Source organism: Hemicordylus capensis, chromosome 2 (assembly GCF_027244095.1).
Source record: "Hemicordylus capensis ecotype Gifberg chromosome 2, rHemCap1.1.pri, whole genome shotgun sequence".
Classification (NCBI taxonomy): Eukaryota; Metazoa; Chordata; class Lepidosauria; order Squamata; family Cordylidae; genus Hemicordylus; species Hemicordylus capensis.
Genome location: NC_069658.1, coordinates 136,314,007 through 136,335,006, shown reverse-complemented (window position 1 = coordinate 136,335,006; position 21,000 = coordinate 136,314,007). Strand labels below are relative to the sequence as shown.

The window sequence follows — 21,000 nt, the reverse complement described above, 5'->3', positions numbered from 1 at the left end:
TAGTAGCGATGTTGTCAACTGCCCTGGTGTGTTCTTTGTTCCAAGTTCCCACCAGGGCAATGACAGAATCACTGGCAGGACCAACATTAAAACCCTCCAAGGCTTTTTGGAATCCTATTGGGTCCAGCAGCCATCTCGGTCGGACCATATTAATAGCTCCTCCATCCTGAAGAGCTGGGTTGTAGCTGTGAAATCAAACGTAATCAGGTAGTGGTCTGTCCATGACAATGGGGAAACCACAGGATTTCCCACCCACAGAACACCCCCCTGATTTAAAAAAAACACACATTTCAAACTGGTTTTAGAGCAGGCTATGGGGTTGAGATGGCCTTGGTCAGCCTGATGGATGACCTTTACCAAGGAATTGACAGGGGGAGTGTGACTCTCTTGATTCTTTTGGACCTCTTGGCAGTATTCGTCACCATCGAACATGACATTCTTCTGGATCACCTGGGTGAGCTGGGGATAGGGGGCACTGCTTTGAAGTAGTTCCGCTTCTCTCTCTCTCAGGCAGATTCCAGATGGTGGAGCTTTTTGATGGTTGCTCTTTGGAACAGGAGCTATTATATGGAGTCCTGCAGGGCTCCATTCTGTCACCAATGCTGTTTAACAGCTAAATGAAACTGCTGTGTGAGGTCATCAGGAGATTTGGTGCAAGGTGTTATCAGTATGCTGATGACACCCAAATCTATTTCACCTTATCATCATCATCATCATCATCAAGAAATGACCTTCACTCCCTAAATGCCTGCCTACAGGCAGTAATGGGCTGGATGAGGGATAACAAATTGAAGCTAAATCCAAGCGAGACGGAGGTGCTGATTGTGGGAGATTGGAATTTGAGGGATGAGTAAGATCTTCCTCTGCTTGATAGGGTTACACTCCCCCAGAAGGAACAGGTACGTAGCTTGGGAGTGCTCTTGGGTGCAGGCCTCACCCTGGTATCTCAGGTGGAGGCTATGGCCAGGAACGCTTTCTATCAACTTTGGCTGATTCAACAGCTGTGTCCATTCCTTGAAGAGAATGATCTCAAAACAGTGGTGAATCAGCTGGTAACCTCCAGGCTTGACTATTGTAATGTACTCTATGTGGGGCTGCCTTTGTACGTAGTTCAGAAACTTCAGTTAGTTCAAAATGCAGCAACCAGACTGATCTCTGGGGTAATCCGGAGAGATCATATTATGCCTGTCTTAAAACAGTTGCATCGCCTGCAGATATGTTTCCAGGCAAAATACAAAGTGCTGGTTATTACCTTTAAAGCCCTGAACAGCTTTGGTCTGGGCTACCTTAGAGAGCACCTTTTTCTGTATGATCCCTATCACAAGTCGAGGTCATCTGGAGAAGTCCATCTCCAGTTATCACTGGTATGTCTGGTGGCGAGTCGGAGCCAGGCCTTCTCTGTGGCTGCTCCTGGCCAATGGAATAAACTCCCAGCAGATATCTGTAATTTAGGCTTCTTGTCCTTTAAGAAAGCCCTAAAAACTTACTCATTTGATCTGCCTTCCAAGGTTTTTAAATTGTTTTTAAGTATTTTAATTGCTTTTAAATGGTTTTTAAGGGTTTTAAAATGGTTTTTATATTGTTTTAAGCAGTGTGTGTTTTTAAATGGTGTTAGTTTTTGTTTTGTTTTTTAATTTGTTGTGCACCACCCAGAGCCTTTGGATGGGGAGGTCTAGAAATGTAATGAATGAATGAATGAATGAATGAACATATCCAATTGCTACTTTCTATGCTGAGATCATTTACAACTTGTCAAACCTATGAAAACTATGAAATAAACAGCAAGGGGGACCATGCTCAAGAGATGTCCTATACATTACTTTTTTTAATGAATGTGTGTAAAGTAAAGGCTGAAGTAAGCAGGACAAAGAACAGAAGAGGAAGAAAAGTCTTAGCATCATTGAAATGATATCCTTCTGCTTCTCATTTCCCTTCTAATAATTTTTCAGATTGAAACAGGGGAGGGGAAACACATAAAAATTAATAACTCCATAATGACTGCATATAAAGCTCTGAAATTTCATATGGTGGTGGCACATACTGAAAGAACTACATGTGTGCATTTTGAAGGTAATCAGTCCACTTATTGATTTTTGATGGGTTTTAAAAAAAAAGTTTTAAAAACCTTTTAAAAGTGCAATAATTGCTTTGTTTTTTGGCAGAGTTACAAAAACTTTTGAAATAAAAGCCCCTCACACTGACCACCAACTAGTCTTCATTTGGAATATAAATGTCCTTTGACTTCATAGAAAAGAAATAATATTCCCATTTTTGTGTGTGACCAGAAACTGATGTAATAGAGAATTGATTCTGACATTTCTGATAGAATAGGACTTTCTGAAAGTCATTTTGGAATTTTGGAATTAATTCTGACAATTCCAACATTGGCACTCTCCGTTCCGATAGTAGTATCACAGTTATCCGAATGCACTGCCCTAGACACAGCACTGAAGTAACAAATTGGATACTGTGTCAGTCAAATGTACATTTGGAATTCCATAAATAGGTACTAATTAGCTCTACATCAACATGGAGTTACACATTTCGAAAAACCACATACTGCATCTATTTAATCTGAGGTACATACTGTATGAGGATATGTATTTTATACCACCAAGCCACATATGTACTGGCTTATTTTCTGCATTTTCATCTTTAAACTCTTTCTTAGCAAAACATGACTAGCAGTTTGAGAGGTTGTTCTCACAACCACACTGGGGAGGGCTGGTGGGGAGGCAGGCTCCTACCTGCCTCCCCTCACACATTCTCCCCTCCCCAATAAGTTCTGCTGCTCGTGCGGTACCATGGCGAGCAACCAAGTTGGGAGCCAGAAAAGGTAGTCCTCAGGCTTGCTGCCGGGCATTCACACAACAGGGAAATGGGGTAGAAAGGCATGCGCACACCCTTCTACCTCACTATGAGCCCGGGTAAAAATCCCAGGCTACCTGGCTGAGGAGTGCTGGGATTGGTCCCAAATCCGACAGTTCTCACAAGCAGCTGTACCTGGATAGGACTGTTCCAGCCCAGGTAGGGCCGGTCGTGAGAATGACCTCTGAGTTCACCTTTTCACTGGTAAGGCCCACCGGCAATGACAGCATTGTGAGCTGGATGTTTTTCTGCCTGTGATTATGACATCATCAAAATGCCCAGTCAGAATGTTGCTTGTCCCAAGCTGCTCAAGGGACATGGATACTTAGGGAAAAGGCAGAGACATGAGGAGAAAAGGAGGCAGGAGGAGACCTCAGAGTAGAGCGAGAAAGAGATACTAGACAAGAAGGAAACAAAATATTAGCCAAAATCTCCAGGTAAAATATTTGCACTCTTTGGAATTGCTTAGCTCTGTTTGCAGGGGTGCAGACGAAGTGGAAGACTGAGGAGCCTCTTCTCAGGTCCATTTATTGGGGCGGGGGCAAGAATAATATGTTTTGAGGAGAGAGAGAAAATGTTTTTTAACTGTTGGGGGAGAAGAAAGACCCTTTGGGGGAGAGCAGAAATGCAGCTTATAGAGAAATAGTTGTGGGGAAGAAAACACAGGCAGAGGTGAAAAGGGTATAGGAAAATAAGATTATTTAAAGTTCTGCACTTAATGGAAAAACTGGCTACTCCAGGATCTCTGGAGTATGCTGGAAAAATAAGTCCTCACATGCTTCATAGGCCCAAAGTTTGACTACATAAGTATTTATAGGGAGGTGAGGCAGGTAGGACACTTGCCCCTGTAGGAACTCAGAATTGATTGAAATGTTTTTGTTCTAGTCACCAACTAGTCTTCAAGGAACCGAAAAAGAGACCTCTGAAGCCATCCTAATAATGGGAATAGTAGCAGGTCTCCAGACTGAGAATCCAGTTCCCAGGAATCTGGAGCATTGGTGCACCTATGTAATTTTGGAGGCTGGACCTAGAGGCCTTTAGAGGCCCCCGCCCCTCCCCTGCAAATTAAGCATCATCATGCTTGGCCAGGTGGCCACACCATCCAGGACAGACTAAAGAGGATTTGGGGGCCCCGAAGTCCAGGGGTAAGAGCACCACTGATCTGGAGGAGCAGCCAGCTGCAGCTGTGTTAGAATGTTGCTTGCTCCATATGCTCCAACATTGCTTCTGTTTGATTCCAGTAACTCCCACAAGATCTGCACAACTATGGATAGGAAACTCTCCTTAAGCAGGATCTCCTGTAGTTAAGTTTCAGTTAAGTTTGCCTCTCCTGCTTTTCTGTTAGCACAACAGCCCAGTTCCTGGCTTCCCTACAGACACAAGCATGAGCCAAGCCTCTCCATTCCTCCTCCTCCTCCTCCCACCTTTGGCTTGGGCCTGGCTAAAGGCTGTCCCCGCTACACCAGAATATTCTGACTCCAGTCCTTCCTACATCCCCAAGCAGAGGTGAGAGGAAGAGCAGCACAATAGTCTGCCAGCCACCCATTCGATCTCTACTCTCATTAAAAGAGGCGTAGACAAATTCATGGAGAACAGATCTATCAGTGACTGCCGGTGGGATGTCTATAGACCCCCTCCAGCCTCTGAGGTGAGATGTGTCTAAGTAACAGTTGCAAGGGAGTAACAGCAGGAGATGGGGGGGAGGCATCTTAGGGTTGCCAGGTCCAGATGGTGAAAAAAGTTGATATCCATTACCCCCCAAAAGGGAAATATAACACTTTTCACCAAAAAATCTCCAAAAAGTCTGCATTAAATTTGCATATGTTTATTGGTATATGAACCAATAAACATATGCAAATTAGTGCATATGTGGCATCCCCCTCCCCCACTGTCTCCCTCTTTCTCTCCCCCACACACTCTCTCTCTCCCCCCACTCTCTCACTCGCTCTCCCCACCACCAGTCTCTTGCTCACTTTCTCCTCCCACAACTGCCAGCCGCTCACAGTCCCCAAACTCCTTGCCGCTTCGTGAGGTAGCCCATCGCCAGCCACCCCCAGCTGCCAAACTCTCTGGCATATATTATTTATTTATTTATTTATTTATTTACACAGGCAGGTGTTGTTGACTGGTTTGTTTGATCCAGACATCCCAAGGACCTGGGATGCCAGAATTTTATTGTCAATGATGTTGCTGTTGTTATAGATATCGTCGCAGAATATAGGCTGTTCCCAGTAAAGCTGCTTTTTGTAATTGGCTGGTGGTGATTTCTGTGGCCCCTATGGTGTTGAGGTGCTCTTCAAGTTGTTTTGGAACTGCACCCAGGGTGCCAATTACCACTGGGATTATTTGGGTCTTTTTCTGCCACAGCCTTTCAATTTCAATTTGTAGATCTTTGTATTTGGTGATTTTTTCTATTTCTTTTTCTTCTATTCTGCTAGCCCCTGGTATTGCTATGTCGATTATTTTAACTTGTTTTTCTTTCTTCTTGACTACAGTTATATCTGGTGTATTGTGTGGCAGATGTTTGTCTGTTTGTAGTCGGAAGTCCCATAATATTTTTACATCTTCATTTTCTACCACTTTTTAAATTTTATGGTCCCACCAATGTTTGGCTACAGGTAGCTTGTATTTTTTGCAGATGTTCCAGTGTATCATCCCTGCTACCTTGTCATGCCTTTGTCTGTAGTCAGTCTGTGAGATCTTTTTACAACAGCTGATTAGGTGGTCCACTGTTTCATCTGCTTCTTTACAAAGGCGGCACTTGCTGTTTGTGGTGGATTTTTCTACTTTTGCTCTTATTGCATTTGTTCTTAGTGCCTGTTCTTGTGCAGCCAGTATTAAACCCTCTGTTTCTTTCTTCAAGTTGCCATTCTTAAGCCATTGCCAGGTCCTGGTGATGTCTGATTTTCCACTTATATTGTGCAAATATTGATGATGATGATGATGATGATGATGATGATTTATTTGATTTCTATACCGCCCTTCCAAAAATGGCTCAGGGCAGTTTACACAGAGAAATAAATAATAAATAAATAAGATGGATCCCTGTCCCCAAAGGGCTCACAATCTAAAAAGAAACATAAGAGAGACACAGGCAACAGTCACTGGAGGTACTGTGCTGGGGGAGGATAGGGCCAGTTACTCTCCCTCTGCTCAATAAAGAGAATCACCACATTAAAAGGTGCCTCTTTGCCAAGTTAACAGGGGTATAGGATCTGTGCCGCTAGGTTGTTGCCACGCTTTCCTTCCCCGGCTGGGCTCTTCTCAGTGGTGCAGCTCTGCCGAACGCCTCCTCTCACTTTCCCCTCCCTGCCTGCTGGTAGTGCTTTCCTTCCCTGCCAGGTGCGGCGGGGTTCTGCTGCCCGCCCAGCCTGGCTGCTCTCAGTGGCGCAGCTCCACCGCTTGCTGCATCCTCATGCCACCTCCTCTTCGTGGCAGCCCAGAAACCACCTCACCCCCCCCCCCAGCCGCCTCCTCACCGTGGCCGGACCAGGCCCACCACCACCTCTTGACGAGCTCATTCCCCAAGTCCCTGATCCCACTTCACTTTTTGTTTGGCCACCCTCGTGCAGCTAGCTGCCCCCAGCCACCAGAGCAACGCGCCCTCCTCAGCCTCCTCCTCCTCAGCCTCCTCGGCCTACTCCTCCTCTCAGCTGGTCAACCAATCGGGCCCCAATCTTTCTGCAGCGTTCAATCCTCTCCCTCAGTCCTGGTAGTCTGCTGTTACTGTTCTCCACTGCTGGACTTCCAGAGCTCTCTCACCCAATGATGGGCATTCCACTGGACTGCTGGAGCTCTCCCGCCCAATGGCTATGTGTTCTGCCACGCATAGCCTTGCCATGCATCCCCACACATGGCTGGCTAAGAGAATTAATTATATAGATAGTTTGATAAAAATTAGGTAATTTGAGAATACAACTCACCACTGTGAAACTGATGACCAGGTGAGCTGTATGTCTTCTCAGTTTGCTGCCTAGGTGCTGAGTTCTCAAGTCCCCTGCTTCTTAACTGGAAATTCATCTCCTGGTCTGGTTTGCCTCACATATAAGCCTCTGTCTTCCTCCCCAACGGGCCACCCAGCCTGCTCTCCCCAGCTACACCAGCAACTTCACCTCTTGGCTCAAGGCAGGGCAGCCAGCTAGCTACCGAGTCATCCTCTTTGCATGCTGGCACAGCGGTGAGTAAATGGTCTCCCACTTGCTGCTTGTTCTCTCTGCCTACAAACATTTCTATACTGCTTTTCAACAGAAGCTTTTCACAGCGGTTTTCAGAGAAGGATAAATAATAAGATGTTCCCCTGTCCCCAAAGGGCTTACAATCAGAAAAGAGAAGAGATTCACCACTTTAAAAGGTGCCTTTTTACTCAGTGAGCAGGCGTAAATGCAACCTGCAACCTTGGAGAAGCCGCTACCAGTCTGTGTAGACAATACTGAGCTATATGGACCAATGGTCTGACTCAGTATAAGACAGCTTCCTATGTCCCTAAGCATCTTTCCTTGTAGGTCTTGGATGGCTCTGATGCCACTGCCTGCCACCACTACCATTGACCCAATGCTGTATTTTGCAAATAACCATTGCTCAGGAGTCCGAGTGTGGGACATGGGACCTTGTTTCAAAACTGTAGCTCATCATCAACTTTAGCCAAGTCATGTGCATAAAATCTAGCCAATCAAGTTGTAATTAAAAATGCTCACATATTACCTTGCAATGACATAACGTCGGACAACTATGGTTCATGGACAGCTATTTTTATTTATTTATTTATTTATTTTACATATTTTTATACCGCCCAAAACTTACGTCTCTGGGCAGTTTACAAGAAGATAAAAACAACATTAAAACATTCGTTAAAAACAAAAACAAGAAATTTAAAACACAATTTAAAATTTCTTTAAAACAATATTCTAAAACAACATTTAAAACAATCAAAACACTATGGCGACGATCTGCTTATCTACTTACTGGGTCAGAGATCCTCTGCACATGGGAAGGGCAAGCATACTTGCCTCACCATCTGCACCCTGTACTCAGTGCAACATGGCATGACAGTGGCAAACCCACTGCTGACAACCATGTCACCATCATTTCCCTATAAAGCATGGTGTGTGGGGGGGATACACTTATCCCAGTGGACTCTGTGACCAGATGTGAACCCCACTGGAAATAGGGCAGGGAAGCAATTGGTGGGGGGCAGATGGGGGAAGAGTTCATCTCTTTCTTCCTGCCTGCTCATGTTGTGCTTTAGTTCTCCCCCCAGCCACATCTGCTTTCTAGGGAACTAGCTTGACTCAATTCTTGCACCTAGCTGTGCCTTGAGTCAGGGGTGAGTGGAGGCCAGAGGCAGATGTGGGTGCTGTGATAGTAGTGGCAGTGTGGCCCACCAAAAAATTTAGGCATGGGCTGTCGTCAGTGTCACTATGCCATGACCTGATTCAATTTTTGCACAGCAATGTAGCTCAATGGATGACTTAGGACACATGTCCTTCAGCCTAGGAGACAGGAATGTTATGAGGAGACTAGTGATGTGCCCGGACCGGTTCGGAGGCCATTCTAAAGGCCTCCAGACCGGTCCTGACATGGGTGGTTCAGGTTCGGATAGATTGGGGTGGGGAGTTCCTTTAAGGGCGGGGAAGCGTTTACTTACCCCTCCCGTGCTTTCCAACCCCGGCGGCCGTATTTCTTTTAGCTATGGGGCGGCAGGATACCTCCCTGCCTCCCCTTTCCCCGCTTGGCTGCGCGTGCGCCCTTACTTCCCTTATTTCTTTAAGTGATCGGCGTTGCGCCATTGGCTCTCAGATCTTTTATGTTTTGTTGTTTCCTCTGTCAAATCCCCCTGCCGCCCCCTCCCCAATGTAGCTGCAAAAGGCTTTAAGAAGCCTTTTGCCTGCCGCCCCTTCCCCGAACGGAGCTGCTGCTGAAAAAGGCTTTAAGAAGCCTTTTGCCTGCCGCCCCCTCCCCGAATGTACGTAGTTCGTTTTTCTGTTCTTCGTTAGTTACTTTAGTTTTTAAATAATTTTTAATTATTAATGTAATGTAATTTTTAATGTTGCCTGTTTGCATGTTGTTGTGCACCGCCCGGAGTCTACGGAGCGGGCGGTGTATTAAATGTCTCTAATAAATAAATAAATAAATAAATTTGCCTAGAAAATTCACTTCATGTATGTATGTATGTATGTATTTATTTATTTATTTGATTTCTATGCCGCCTTTCCAAATATGGTTCAGGGCGGTTTACACAGAGAAATAATAAATAAATAAGATGGATCCCTGTCCCCAGAGGGCTCACAATCTAAAAAGAAACATAAGGTAGACACCAGCAACAGTCACTGGAGGTGCTGTGCTGTGGGTGGATAGAGCCAGTTACTCTCCCCTGCTAAATAAAGAGAATCACCATGTTAAGAGGTGCCTCTTTGCCAAATTAACAAGGGTGTGTGTCTGGGACCGTGAGGCATGGCCCTGGGGGCACTGGCCCGGGTTCTTTGAACCCATTCACCCAATGGTGGCTCCACCCCTTCCTAGAAAATATATCTGTGAAATGCTGTGAACACAAGGAAGGTTATATATGTTAAGGATTGCTGTTTCCTAACATTTCAGATACATGTGGTGGTTTTCAAGTAAAATGAATAGTTTTCTGTTCAGAGATGACAGCTGACATCCTGTGCAGAGTAATGCAGGCAGTTTGCAACTGCCTGCACTGCTGCAAGTGTCTAAAACAATGCCCATGGTGTAAGAGTGCACTTGTGCTGATACGTAAAATTGCACGATCGCATGTGCATGATGACCCTTCCATTATTTCTAGTGGGAGTAATCCCATGATGTTAATACTGGGCCCAACCACCCATCCAAGACCAACAAGGAAAGATGCTTAGGAAAATAGGAACATAGGAAGCTGCCATATACTGAGTCAGACCATAGGACCATATAACTCAGTATTGTCTACACAGACTGGCAGCAGCTTCTCCAAGGCTGCAGGAAGGAATCTCTCTCAGCCCTATCTTGGAGATGCCAGGGAGGAAACTTGGAACCTTCTGCTCTTCCCAGAGCAGTTCCATCTCCTAAAGGGAATAACTAACAGTGATCATACATCAAGTTTCCCATTCATATGCAAGCAGGGGAGACCCTTCTTAGCTAAGGGGACAAGTCATGCTTGCTACCACAAGACCAGCTCTCCTCAGTCGAGGGTGGGGAACCACAAGACCAGCTCTTATCAATCGAGGGTGGGGAACACATTGCTGCTTACAAAGAAACACTGCAAAACAGTGGGCAGAGGAGGTGGTTAGCCCTCTCCCCCACACCTTCTTTGAGCAGTCATCAGGCTTGGGGATTTGCGGGAGAGAGTGCTTCTTTTTGAAAGTGAGAGCTCCCAACTTGGAAAGCATACAGTCATTATTTCATTCCCAAAATTGTCAAAATGATTGTGAATATTTGGTTGCTGAGAAAATAGCACTCTGCACATGGTCAAGGATACCTTTTTCTTATGTATTTGTTCCAGGGCTTCACATGCTTACAGCTCCTGATAAGAGCCTATCAAGAACACGATAAAAGCCTTTTGTGGCAGGTGGTGTTTATTCATAGAGCGAGAGGTGAGACGTTAAAATGTCTAAGAAATAAAGAAAGGCAAATAATGAGGCTGTTCACATGAGCAGCCCAACTCAGGGTTGATAGCCCTACCTGGGTAGGGCTGCTTGTATGAGTGGCGAGATTGGGCCCAATCCTGGCGCTGTCCTGCTGGGTTGCCTGAGTCCCCCCCCCCCCGCCAGCCCCAGGCTATTACGGAGGTAAAAGGTTGCATGTGTGCCTTGCATGTGTGCCCTTGTACTCTGGTACCTGGTTGTGTGTCTGCTTGGGCTGCCTGTAGGCTGAGCAGCCACAGAGCTGGATGCCTAGAACCCCAAGCAGCAGGGAAATCTCTGAATGTGCTGTGTTCCTCACAGTGTCGATTGAGAGGTTCATGGAGGCTGGGCTGCATTTCCTTGACCTCCAGATGGCCGTGTGATTCCTGCTATGAGAGCCACATGGCCAAAGCAAAAAACATGATATCGGCTGGGGGGAAGGTAGGTGCAGTCATGCATTCCCTCCCCGCCTTGCATACAGGGTTGTTGTGAACAAACGTAATTTCTCTTTCTTGCTAAATTCTACTGAAAACATGAGAGTGACGAACGTTCACATCATCTCTCCTTCAAAGGGTACAACCTACGTAACTCAAAAGTGGGCTGGAGTTCTTTGAACATGGAAATTGAGATTGCAATCCAAATGTGTTGGTTTTCTGGAAATTTTACCGATGTAATCAAGGCAGTTTAGGATTATATCTCAGGAGTATCCTTAAATCTCAGATATGTGAAGATTGTAGCCAAGGTCTTTGTACTAAAAATCCTCCTCCTCCTCCTCCTCATGCTATGGAGACAGCTTATCAGCCCTGTAGCCAGCCTCCTGTGTTAGGTAGAGCAGCCACACGTCTAGGTGGGGCTTACTTCTACAGTGATTTTTGCTTGCACACAGTGCTAGATGAATTCTTTCCTCCTCTCAAAGCCCAAGAAGGATGTGAGGAAGGGGAACGGGAAGGCAGTAACTATCTATCTATCTATCTATCTATCTATCTATCTATCTATATATATAGGCTGATATGATGCACAGTTCCAAGTGGGATGAAAGACAGTGAGGCACTTCACATGATCAGTGTGAAGTGCTGGAGGGGGTTCTGTGGGGAGAGCAGGCAGATGATCAAACGGCAGCCCTGGGCGGCCTTATTGACTGTGGCGATACATGAGGCCAAAAGATGAGGTTGACGGAGCGCTCACTCCGTTAACCTCGTTTAAGGAGAGGGGTAATTAGGCAGGCTAGCTGCCTTGGGAGCACCAGCGCCTGCGAGTCCGGTGGTTCCCATGATCCCTGGAAAGTGAGCTAAGCTCCCTTAGGAGATCGTGGCAGCAGTGCTGCAGTAGAGAACCAGCAGTCACATTACCAGCATCATCCCCATTTTTCTTATTTGCTAGAGTGGGAAGAAATATGACCCTAATACTAATATCTATGTTTCTTTTTAGATTGTGAGCCCTTTGGGGACAGGGAACTATCTTCTTATCCTTTCTCTATGTAAACCAGTTGGACAGGTTTTCTGTTGAAAAGCAGCATATCGATAATAATGGCTGACATGATGTGTAGTTCCAAAGAGGAGCAGAAGAGAGCAGCGCTGTCATTGCTGGATAGAGCGTGCACAAAACTGGTTTTGCAAGTTTGGCTTGAATACAAACTGGATTCGAGCAGACCCAGCCCGACCCAGTTTTGTACACACTCGAACCAGACCCTGTTCGATTCTGAACCGAGCTGGCTCGGAAGGCTCGAAGTTCTGCTGGTAAAGGGGAATCTGTTGAGGATGCTGTATCAGGACTGAATAGGGACAGTTGTTTTCCCCCTGCTAAATAGAAAGAGAATTACCACTTTCTCTCTCATTCCTCCATGCAGAGAGCATTATCTTACATAATAGGCTATGTAAAGGTCACATTAACGGAAAATTAATTATGAACATGAGGATTAAATGACTGGTACATTTCTTGCTTCATAAGAAATAAGGATGTTAAGCTGCACCAGGTATTTCAGTTTCTGATCCCACCCAGATAACAAAGTTGGACATACTACAGCTGGAAGGACAGAGAGGAAATAAAGACCTTGGGGTGTGTCATAACCCCTCCTCCTAGACTTGATCCTGACATCTCTACAGATTCTCCTTCTTGTCAGACAACCAGGGAAAACTGTCAAATTGGTTGCCCTATAAAGGACTAACTCAGCAATTAGAAACTAATTGTGGGAAGCAATTGGAATTTTTTTTATTGGATGCTGGGTTGACCTTTCTGCCTAGCAACTCTGAAATGGTCTCATGCTGCTGTGCACACATTCAGGGGGAAATCAGAAATAATAGAGCAAGTGCTGCAATCTGGAGTACTTGAAGCCCTGGCCTGAGAACAGCCTATGTGGCCAGCCAGCTAACTGTAGTGGCAGCAGTGTTTTTATTCCTCTAAGACTCTGTATTCATCCTGTCCTCTCATCAAACAAACAAACAAATTGCTTCGGGGAAAAAAATCTTTTAGCCACTATGATTGTGAGCATAGTGGATGCTTTACTGAGTAACCCAGGACAGATCTTCTTCCAGATCACTGTATGTTATCTCTTAGTTTTACCTTTTAAGCTCCCAACCCTGCTCTGTCTATTTACGATAATAATGATTTCAGAAGAAACCTGCTTTTATTCAGGGATATGTGAAACTGGTTCAAACTGGGTTCAATTTGAACTGGCCCGGTTCAACCGATCCAAGCTTGAACTGGAACAGCCCCCACCAAAGAGGGGGCAATCTGAGTTTGGCCCTCTTTGGCCAGTTTTACATGTTTGCAAAGGGAAATCTAGTAAGGATTCTCCTTTATAAGCAAGGGGGGGGGACTCGATGGGGTTGAAAAGGGAGGGTGGGGGCAGGTGGGAAGTCACCTGATGTGCTCGGCTCCTCAGTGGTGGGCCAGCGGTGGCTCCCCTAGGCCCCACCGGTGCTCCCCCCATCAGTGCAGCCCAGTGGCCGGCATCGATGGAGGGGTGTGTCGGTGGGGCCTAGAGGAGTTGACCCATCCCATCGCTGCCAAGGAGCCAAGCCACCGCCACAGCATGTGAGGTGACCTCCTGCCCAGCCCTGCCCTCTCTTTCCAACCCCATAGGGTTCTCCCCCTTGGGTTGTAAAGGGGAATCCTTTCTAGATTCCCCTTTGCAAGCATGTAGAACCAAGTGGAACCGGGCTGAACCCGTCAGACCCTGTTCTAGTGCAGAAGCAAACGGCCAGCCAGTTCTAACAAATTGGCTCATGGACTGGGCAGTTCAGTTTGAGTTTGATTTGAACTCAAATCGAACTGCCCAGAGCAGTTCCATGCACACCCCTACTTTTATTCACTTCTTATTGCGGGCAAACAAACGTGCTACTTTATTGTTAGCTGGGTAGTGAACACAACTAAAAATGAAATGGAAAAGCACAACAAAGGGGTTGAATCTAATGCTATAATAGCATTCTAGCCATAATAGAAAGTTCTAACATTTAACGTTTCAGAGGTCATGTTACTACATTAAAGGATTACTTGAGTAATCATAGGGTGATTTTGACCATGAAAAATCCATTCTGAGTCAGGGGAAATCTTAAGTGAGCAGATGTTTCGAGTCCTCCTATTGCACTTTGGGAGGGAATACCAGCACCACCTGCCATTTTGTTTATTCAGTTGTTCCCATCAGCATTGCCAGCACTAAGCAGAAGGTGCACCCGCCCTAAACTTTTGGCCAGGTGCCCCAAAGCTCTTGCCTGCCTGCCTATTGCACATGCCCCAACCACTGACTTTGTTGGACAAAGCAGGAGGTGATGGTGAGGAGGTGTGCTCTGAGCTGGAATGTAAAAATCCAGCTTTGCAGGTTTTCCCCACCACTATGGAGAGCTGGTCTTGTGGTAGCAAGCATGACCTGTCCCCTTTGCTAATCAGGGACCACCCTGGTTGCATATGAAAGGGAGACTAGAAGTGTGAGCACTGTAATATCCTCCCCTCAGGGAATGGAGCCGCTCTGGGAAGAGCAGAAGGTTCCAAGTTCCCTCCCTGGCTTCTCCAAGATAGGGCTGAGAGAGATTCCTGCCTGCAACCTTGGAGAAGCCACTGCCAGTCTGTGAAGACAATACTGAGCTAGATAGACCAGTGGTCTGACTCAGTATATATAGCAGCCCCTCAGTATATAGGCAGCTTCCTGTGTTCCTATGTACCTCCTCTTTGGCTGTAAAGCCCAATTGAGGAGGTGGCAAGTGGCCCTCCTGCCAGGCTCAATTGAAGAATCGGTGGCTGGCCCTTGTAATTAGCAGCAGTCCATCTGACTTAATGGAAGGGGCAGTGGCAGCAGACACTGAGCCCCCCCAAAGTACTGTTAACCCACCACCCTAAAAAAAGGGGGGGAAGGATGAGGAGTGAGAGACTAATATATAGTAACTCTCTTCCAAATTTCATTTAGTGGCAAGGCTGCCTCAAGAAGCAATAGTACAGTTCAAGATACTTTCGAAAAGAAAGTATCCTAATAGCACCAGTCCTAATAGCACCCTAGCAACACTCATTGCCCAAACGCATAAGATATAACAAACTTTTACTGGTGGTTAATGGCTTTAAAAACTGGAAGAAAGTGCTGAATTGCTCTATAGAGCTTGAAAAGGTTTAATTATCAAAACTGGGGGAGGCTGTGAGCCTGTGCCCTGGATCTTTTAAGCACATAGCAATGCCCCTGATGGTGCCAGTTCTTAAATGCTGTCATTCTTTTAATGGAGGCTGTCATGGCCCAATTTCAAAAGCCACTTGAAAGAAAATCCTAGGTGGGGCAAAACAGTGATGTAAGTGGGGCAGTGCACCCACTGGCTGCACTCTGGTTACAGGCTTGAATCATTTGTCCTTAAATGCTAATTTTCAACACACAGGATTATTTGTTGTGTTTTGTTTTGGTGAAGGAGAATTCAGATGTGTGTGCACATGCACACACTCCTAGGACACCTGAAGCCTGAAGTGGCACAGTCCAGGAAAAGTTGTATCATTTGATTCTGCTGAATATAACTTTGTGAGGAGCTGTGTGTCTTCAAATTACTGCTGAGACTGAACTGCAACACTACTGCCAGTAAAAGCCTGTGCAGAAATCTCTTAAGCAATATGTGCAGAAATATATGCAGTAATATTAGTTGCTTGTTGTGCATAAAGTACTGTCACCTTTAAACAGAGGGAAACAGTGTCAGAATAGGAATTAAGAGATAGCATCATGAATACACACCAACTAGAACTACAGTGTTTTCAAAAATCTTGGCTGCACTTACAGTCCTGAGCATATTTAGACCTAGTCTTGTGGTAGCAAGCATGACTTGTCCCCTTAGCTAAGCAGGGTCCACCCTGGTTGCATATGAATGGGAGACGATGTATAAGCACTGTAAGATATTCTCCTTAGGGGATGGAGCCACTCTGGGAAGAACATTTAGGTTCCAAGTTCCCACCCTGGCATCTCCAAGATAGGGATGAGAGAGATTCCTGCCTGCAGCCTTGGAGAGCCACTGCCAATCTGGGTAGAAAATACTGAGATGGACCTATGGTCTGACTCAGTATATGGCAGGTTCCCATGTTCCTATGTTAATCTTCTAAGCAATTTCACTTCTCTTAATAAAATCCATTTGGCTCCCTTGAAAATCCCCAGATGTTTCTTCTTGGGAGGAAACCTGAAATTCACTTCAAATTTCACTGTCTCGAAATGTTGATACCATTCCAAATTTAGGCCGGGTCCCAACCTCATTGTTAAGAGAACATTAGTCACCCCTGGTGCTATGCTTATCAACTGCGTCTCATCTTCTGTCTGCAGCACAACTGTGTCTTAAAGTGGTAGGGATTGACCTCTTCTGGTAAGGAGTAGACTAGCTCCCCTCCAGCTCTAGAAGTATACTTAGAGTCAATGGTGGCCAGTGAGGGTGGTGTGGTGTGGTGTGGTGCGGTGAGAGGTACCTTCAAAAGTCCTCACTGGTCACCACCTGGCATCCCAAGCAGCAGCTGCCCTGCCTATGGCACTCACCTGGCCTCTGCACATGCACAGTGTCCGTTTGCATGGTTAGCATGGTGTTGCTGACCACACAAATGGCCACTGTGCATGCACAGGTGAATACCAGAGGCGGGGCAGCCACCACCTCGGAATGCCAGGTAGCACACCACTGCTCCCTGCAGCTAGCTGGTTATCGGCAGAAAGGACTTTGAAAGGTAGCTCTCTCTGCCCCCCACCCCCGCAGTGCCGCTCTCACCACCCACCACTGCTTAGAGCTTTTGCAGCCCATTGGGAGCACCACAGAACAAACCTGGAGCAGTTGCATAGGCTCAGGCAGACTGGGATTTCTGATAAGCAAGCCAGAATCTTTGTTCCGCTTGTGACTTGTCAGTGATACAATTATAATTATTATAATTATTATTAGAGACATTTAATATACCGCCCACTCCGAAGACTCTGGGAGGTGGACAACAACAGGCAAACAGGCAACATTAAAAATTACATTCCATTAATAATTAAAATATATTAAAGAACTAAAGTAGCTACCAAAAAACAGAAAATGAACTACAGGGCAAAGGCCTGGCGAAAAAGAAAAGTCTTCAATAGCAATTTGAAGATTGGTAAGGAAGGTGCTAGCCGGATCTGTAGGGGGAGAGAGTTCCAAAGGAGCGGGGCAGCAACTGAGAAGGCCCTTTCACAGGTCCTAGAGCCCCGAACATCTCAGAAATCAGGGACTGACAGGAGGGCCATCTGAGCTGATCTAACCGGACGGGATGTAACTGGATGGGAGAGGCGGGTCTGTAGGTAAACAGGCGCCAGGCCCCGCAAGGCTTTGAAGGTCAGAACCAGAATCTTAAATTAAGCTTGGAAGTGAATAGGCAACCAGTGCAATGACTGTAGGAGAGGTGTCACCCTGTCATATTTTCTGGCACCCATGAGTAGACGAGCCGCTGCATTCTGGACCCGCTGCAGCTTCCCGATTGTCCTCAAAGGTAACCCTAGATATAGAGCGCTACAATAGTCTAAACGGGAGACAACAATGGCATGGGTCACTGTCATTAATGCCTGCCGATCAAGGTAAGGGCATAATTGACGAATCAGATGGAGCTGGGCAAAAGCACTTCTGGCCGCAGCTTCTACCTGCTGCTCAAGCAGGAGGCACGAGTCCAAAAGGAGTCTGTCACATGATTTCTGCAGCAGGTGGCCCTGGCAATGTGCACTGAGGGCTCATGTGACGGGTGTTATGTTGAGCTCTGTGTGAATTAGCGGTTGACCCACTGTTACAAATTCTTGATTCTATCCAGTAGCAATAGCATCCTTTAAATCGTACTGTGCAGCCTTCAAGATGTGCCAGCTATTGTCACATGACCCTGATGACCCTGATGGCTGCTTGCTGAGTGTTGCAGTGACAGCTATGATATGAAAGGGGTTATGTGACTGGGGTCTTATCACTAGGAAGTGGGACAAAGGTTCTGTTTGAGCCAGTCCTCAAAATATAACTTCAGTCTCATTAATATTTCTGCAGCATATTTCTCCACTTTCCTATACTTCCCTTGATTTCTCCCTAATAGTTAATGAGCCTATTTAGAAAACTACAGTATATTTGGTGAAGAGGGGAAGGAATACAGTTGTCTGTAAAGATAACATTGTTCAGTTTCATTCTTAACTCCAACAAGGTCATCACAAAAATAGCAATAGCAATAGCAATAGCAATAGCACTTACATTTATATACCGCTCTATAGCCAGAGCTCTCTAAGCGGTTTACAATGATTTTAGCATATTGCCCCCAACATTCTGGGTACTCATTTTACCGACCTCGGAAGGATGGAAGGCTGAGTCAACCTTGAGCCCCTGGTCAGGATCGAACTTGTAACCTTCTGGTTACAGGGCGGCAGTTTTACCACTGCGCCACCAGGGGCTCAAAAGATGGCACATCTTCAATAATTAACTCATATGCCTATTTGCATTAAGAAACATTTTACTCAAGTGACCCTTTATATTGATTGGGCTATTCTTCTTTCTCATTCATTAGATTATGGCATCATCAAATGAAGAGCTTAATTCTGACAACAGCTTTTCATCCATCACTGGGACAGGAAATGAGAACATTGCCTCAGCAACCGATGGACCTTCGGACTCAAGATGTCCAATCTGTTTGGAAAGAATCCGGAACGTGGCCTTCTTAAATCCCTGCTTCCATAGATTCTGCTTTGTTTGTATCCTAGAGTGGTCGGACAGGAAAGCAGAGTGTCCACTCTGTAAGCAGCGCTTTCATTCTTTCTTTCATACCATAAGGTCTGACACTGATTTTGAAGAGTACATTATACCCTTTGAAAATGCTTCTTATGGTATGTGTGGGGAGAGGTCAGCGATCACTCAAAGACCAGAGTCTCTGCCAGATAACGGGATCTTGTATGAAGGACACTCAGGTCCCCAGGCTCAAGGCAGAATGAGAACACTTGATGAACTGATGAGACAGCTTGGAATAAGGAGGTCATCTCACCCAGGAGGAATCTCCCTTGGTCAAATGAGAGAACAGCTTACAATCAAGTTCAGGAGGGCACTTTATCGAGCTGGAGTGCGTGTCAGGAATGTCCAAAGTGGAGGTTTTTATAGGGACATATCTGCAGATTTTTTCCACAGGAACCCTGTCCGCCTTAACAGATTAGTGCCCTGGCTAAAACGTGAGCTGAGAGTACTGTGTGGTACTCACGCATCTCTGATCAATAACATACAGCATATTATTTTGAATAACATAACCACCTATGATCTGGACAGCCAAGCATTTGCTGATCTTCTACAGCCTCATTTGCTTTATTACACCAATCACTTCTTGCATGAATTCATCAGTTTTGCTTGCTCCCCTTTCAATATTAAGGCCTATGACTGGCGAGCCAGTTATGATATTCCCTTTCCAACGCATGATGATGGGTTCCAGTCCTATTCATCATTTAGTTCATCATCTTCAGAAGAAGATGAAGAGGAGGAGGAGGAAGGAGGAATTGAAAACTCAGATGAGAATGAGGGGGAAGATGGAGAATCAATGACAAGTAATGATGCAGGAACCTGGGATGATGAAATACGAGGATCGGCCAGTTCCAGTTCAGACCACGCCCTGGATGATTTTTTTCTTCCTTTTGGATCCTCAAATGCAGAACTTGTAAGAAGTGAAGATAACATGCATGTTTTTTTCCAGGCTGATGCACACTTAGGTACACCCAAATCACTCTGTGCATTGCACAAATGTGTCCTCAGTCACGTAGAAGAGAGTACATCAATCCTGTGCAAGTCTGTCCCCAGTTGCACGGAGAGTGCACAACACAGTGTGGATGACAATGAAGAGGAAGCCAGAGAAGAACAGAAGGCTTTAAGAACTCATAGCTTTGGTGGTGGCACTCACAGTAGTGGAGGTTCAGCTGTCTCTCATGGTGGCCAGCTTGCTAGCAGCAATCAGCTGTTTAATTTACAAATCCCTCCTCAAGTGCAACAAACAGATAGCGTGGATCAGACACCACCACAACAGAAAGATGTCCTTAGCACCAAGCTAATCCATCACAAAGGTGAGGAAATCATTGTCATTGAGGTCCTTCAGCCCAAAGCAGAAGACATTTTGGTTATTGAACATATTGAGTTGAAAGCAAGAGATGCTGATCATCATGAGCAGCTGTCATGGGAAGGGGAAGAAATTCCTAACCCTACAGGATTTCATTGCTCCACAGAAGATACGCCAAGTGGTTCTGCTACCAAGTGGGATGGTGGATGTTTTTCATGCATCAGAAGACCTTGATTTGCACATCAGAGACGTCAGTCCATTAACCCCAAAGGGAACTTGTTAAATCGTTCTCTTATTGAGGTTATACATGTTACTCTCAATCCAATAAATTCGTATATATGAAAAAAAGATGTGTTTAATGTATTATAACAGAAATCTGATATGAATATGAAGCAAAACATTAACAATAAAAATTGTACAAAGTATCTAAACACTTTACAGGAAAAAAATGTTCAGAGACCAAAAGAAAAAAGAAAGAAATCTCTTTTAAGTATAGTCATACATTTACTTTTTTGACTGGAAATTGATCCTACTTACATATCTTGAACCATACCAGAGACTTCTTTAGAGGGGCAGCAGAGGCCAGGTCTTTGTGATATTTTATGAACCCTGTATAAATAATTTCTATATAATCTCTGTATAGATCTTTTAATTAAAGCAAAACTATCACTTCCCCTCTGTTTTGTGTGGGTTCCTCAGAAATTAGACTGCACAGAAACCACAATTGCTGAGGCTCTCCACACGAGCAAGGTGGAGAGCCGTAAGGGGTTTCGCGGGGAGAGCGGGCCCGCTCTCCACACAGACGATCCGGCGGCTAGCCCTGGGCGGCCGGATCAGCCACCCACACAATGACCAGCTCCATCATGGAGTCACTTGGGGTGGTGGGGATCAGAGGCCTCCTGGTCCCTGGAAGTCCCAGAATGCCCCGTGTGAGTGCACGGGGCATTCTGGGTATCCCCCTGGCGCTGGGAGGCTTCTTGTTGTCTCACCGTTGGGAGTCTCCTCATGAGTCGCCATG

General features: G+C 45.6%; 1 protein-coding gene across 6 annotated transcripts; it reads left to right on the top strand.

The window, feature by feature from the left end:
* The first annotated feature begins 3,150 nt into the window (after positions 1-3,150).
* Positions 3,151-20,655, top strand: LOC128342466 (E3 ubiquitin-protein ligase Topors-like). 6 transcript variants are annotated; one of them, XM_053289765.1, is made up of 4 exons: positions 3,151-3,305; positions 6,949-7,045; positions 10,361-10,451; positions 18,462-20,655. In XM_053289765.1, exon 4 carries the CDS (start codon positions 18,465-18,467, stop codon positions 20,214-20,216), a length of 1,752 nt encoding a protein of 583 aa, XP_053145740.1. In that variant the 5' UTR covers positions 3,151-3,305; positions 6,949-7,045; positions 10,361-10,451; positions 18,462-18,464; the 3' UTR covers positions 20,217-20,655. The 6 variants fall into 6 exon arrangements, with proteins under 6 accessions (XP_053145740.1, XP_053145736.1, XP_053145737.1 ...); XM_053289761.1 differs by having other exon boundaries at positions 6,834-7,045; XM_053289762.1 differs by lacking the exon at positions 6,949-7,045.
* Positions 20,656-21,000: the final 345 nt, after the last annotated feature.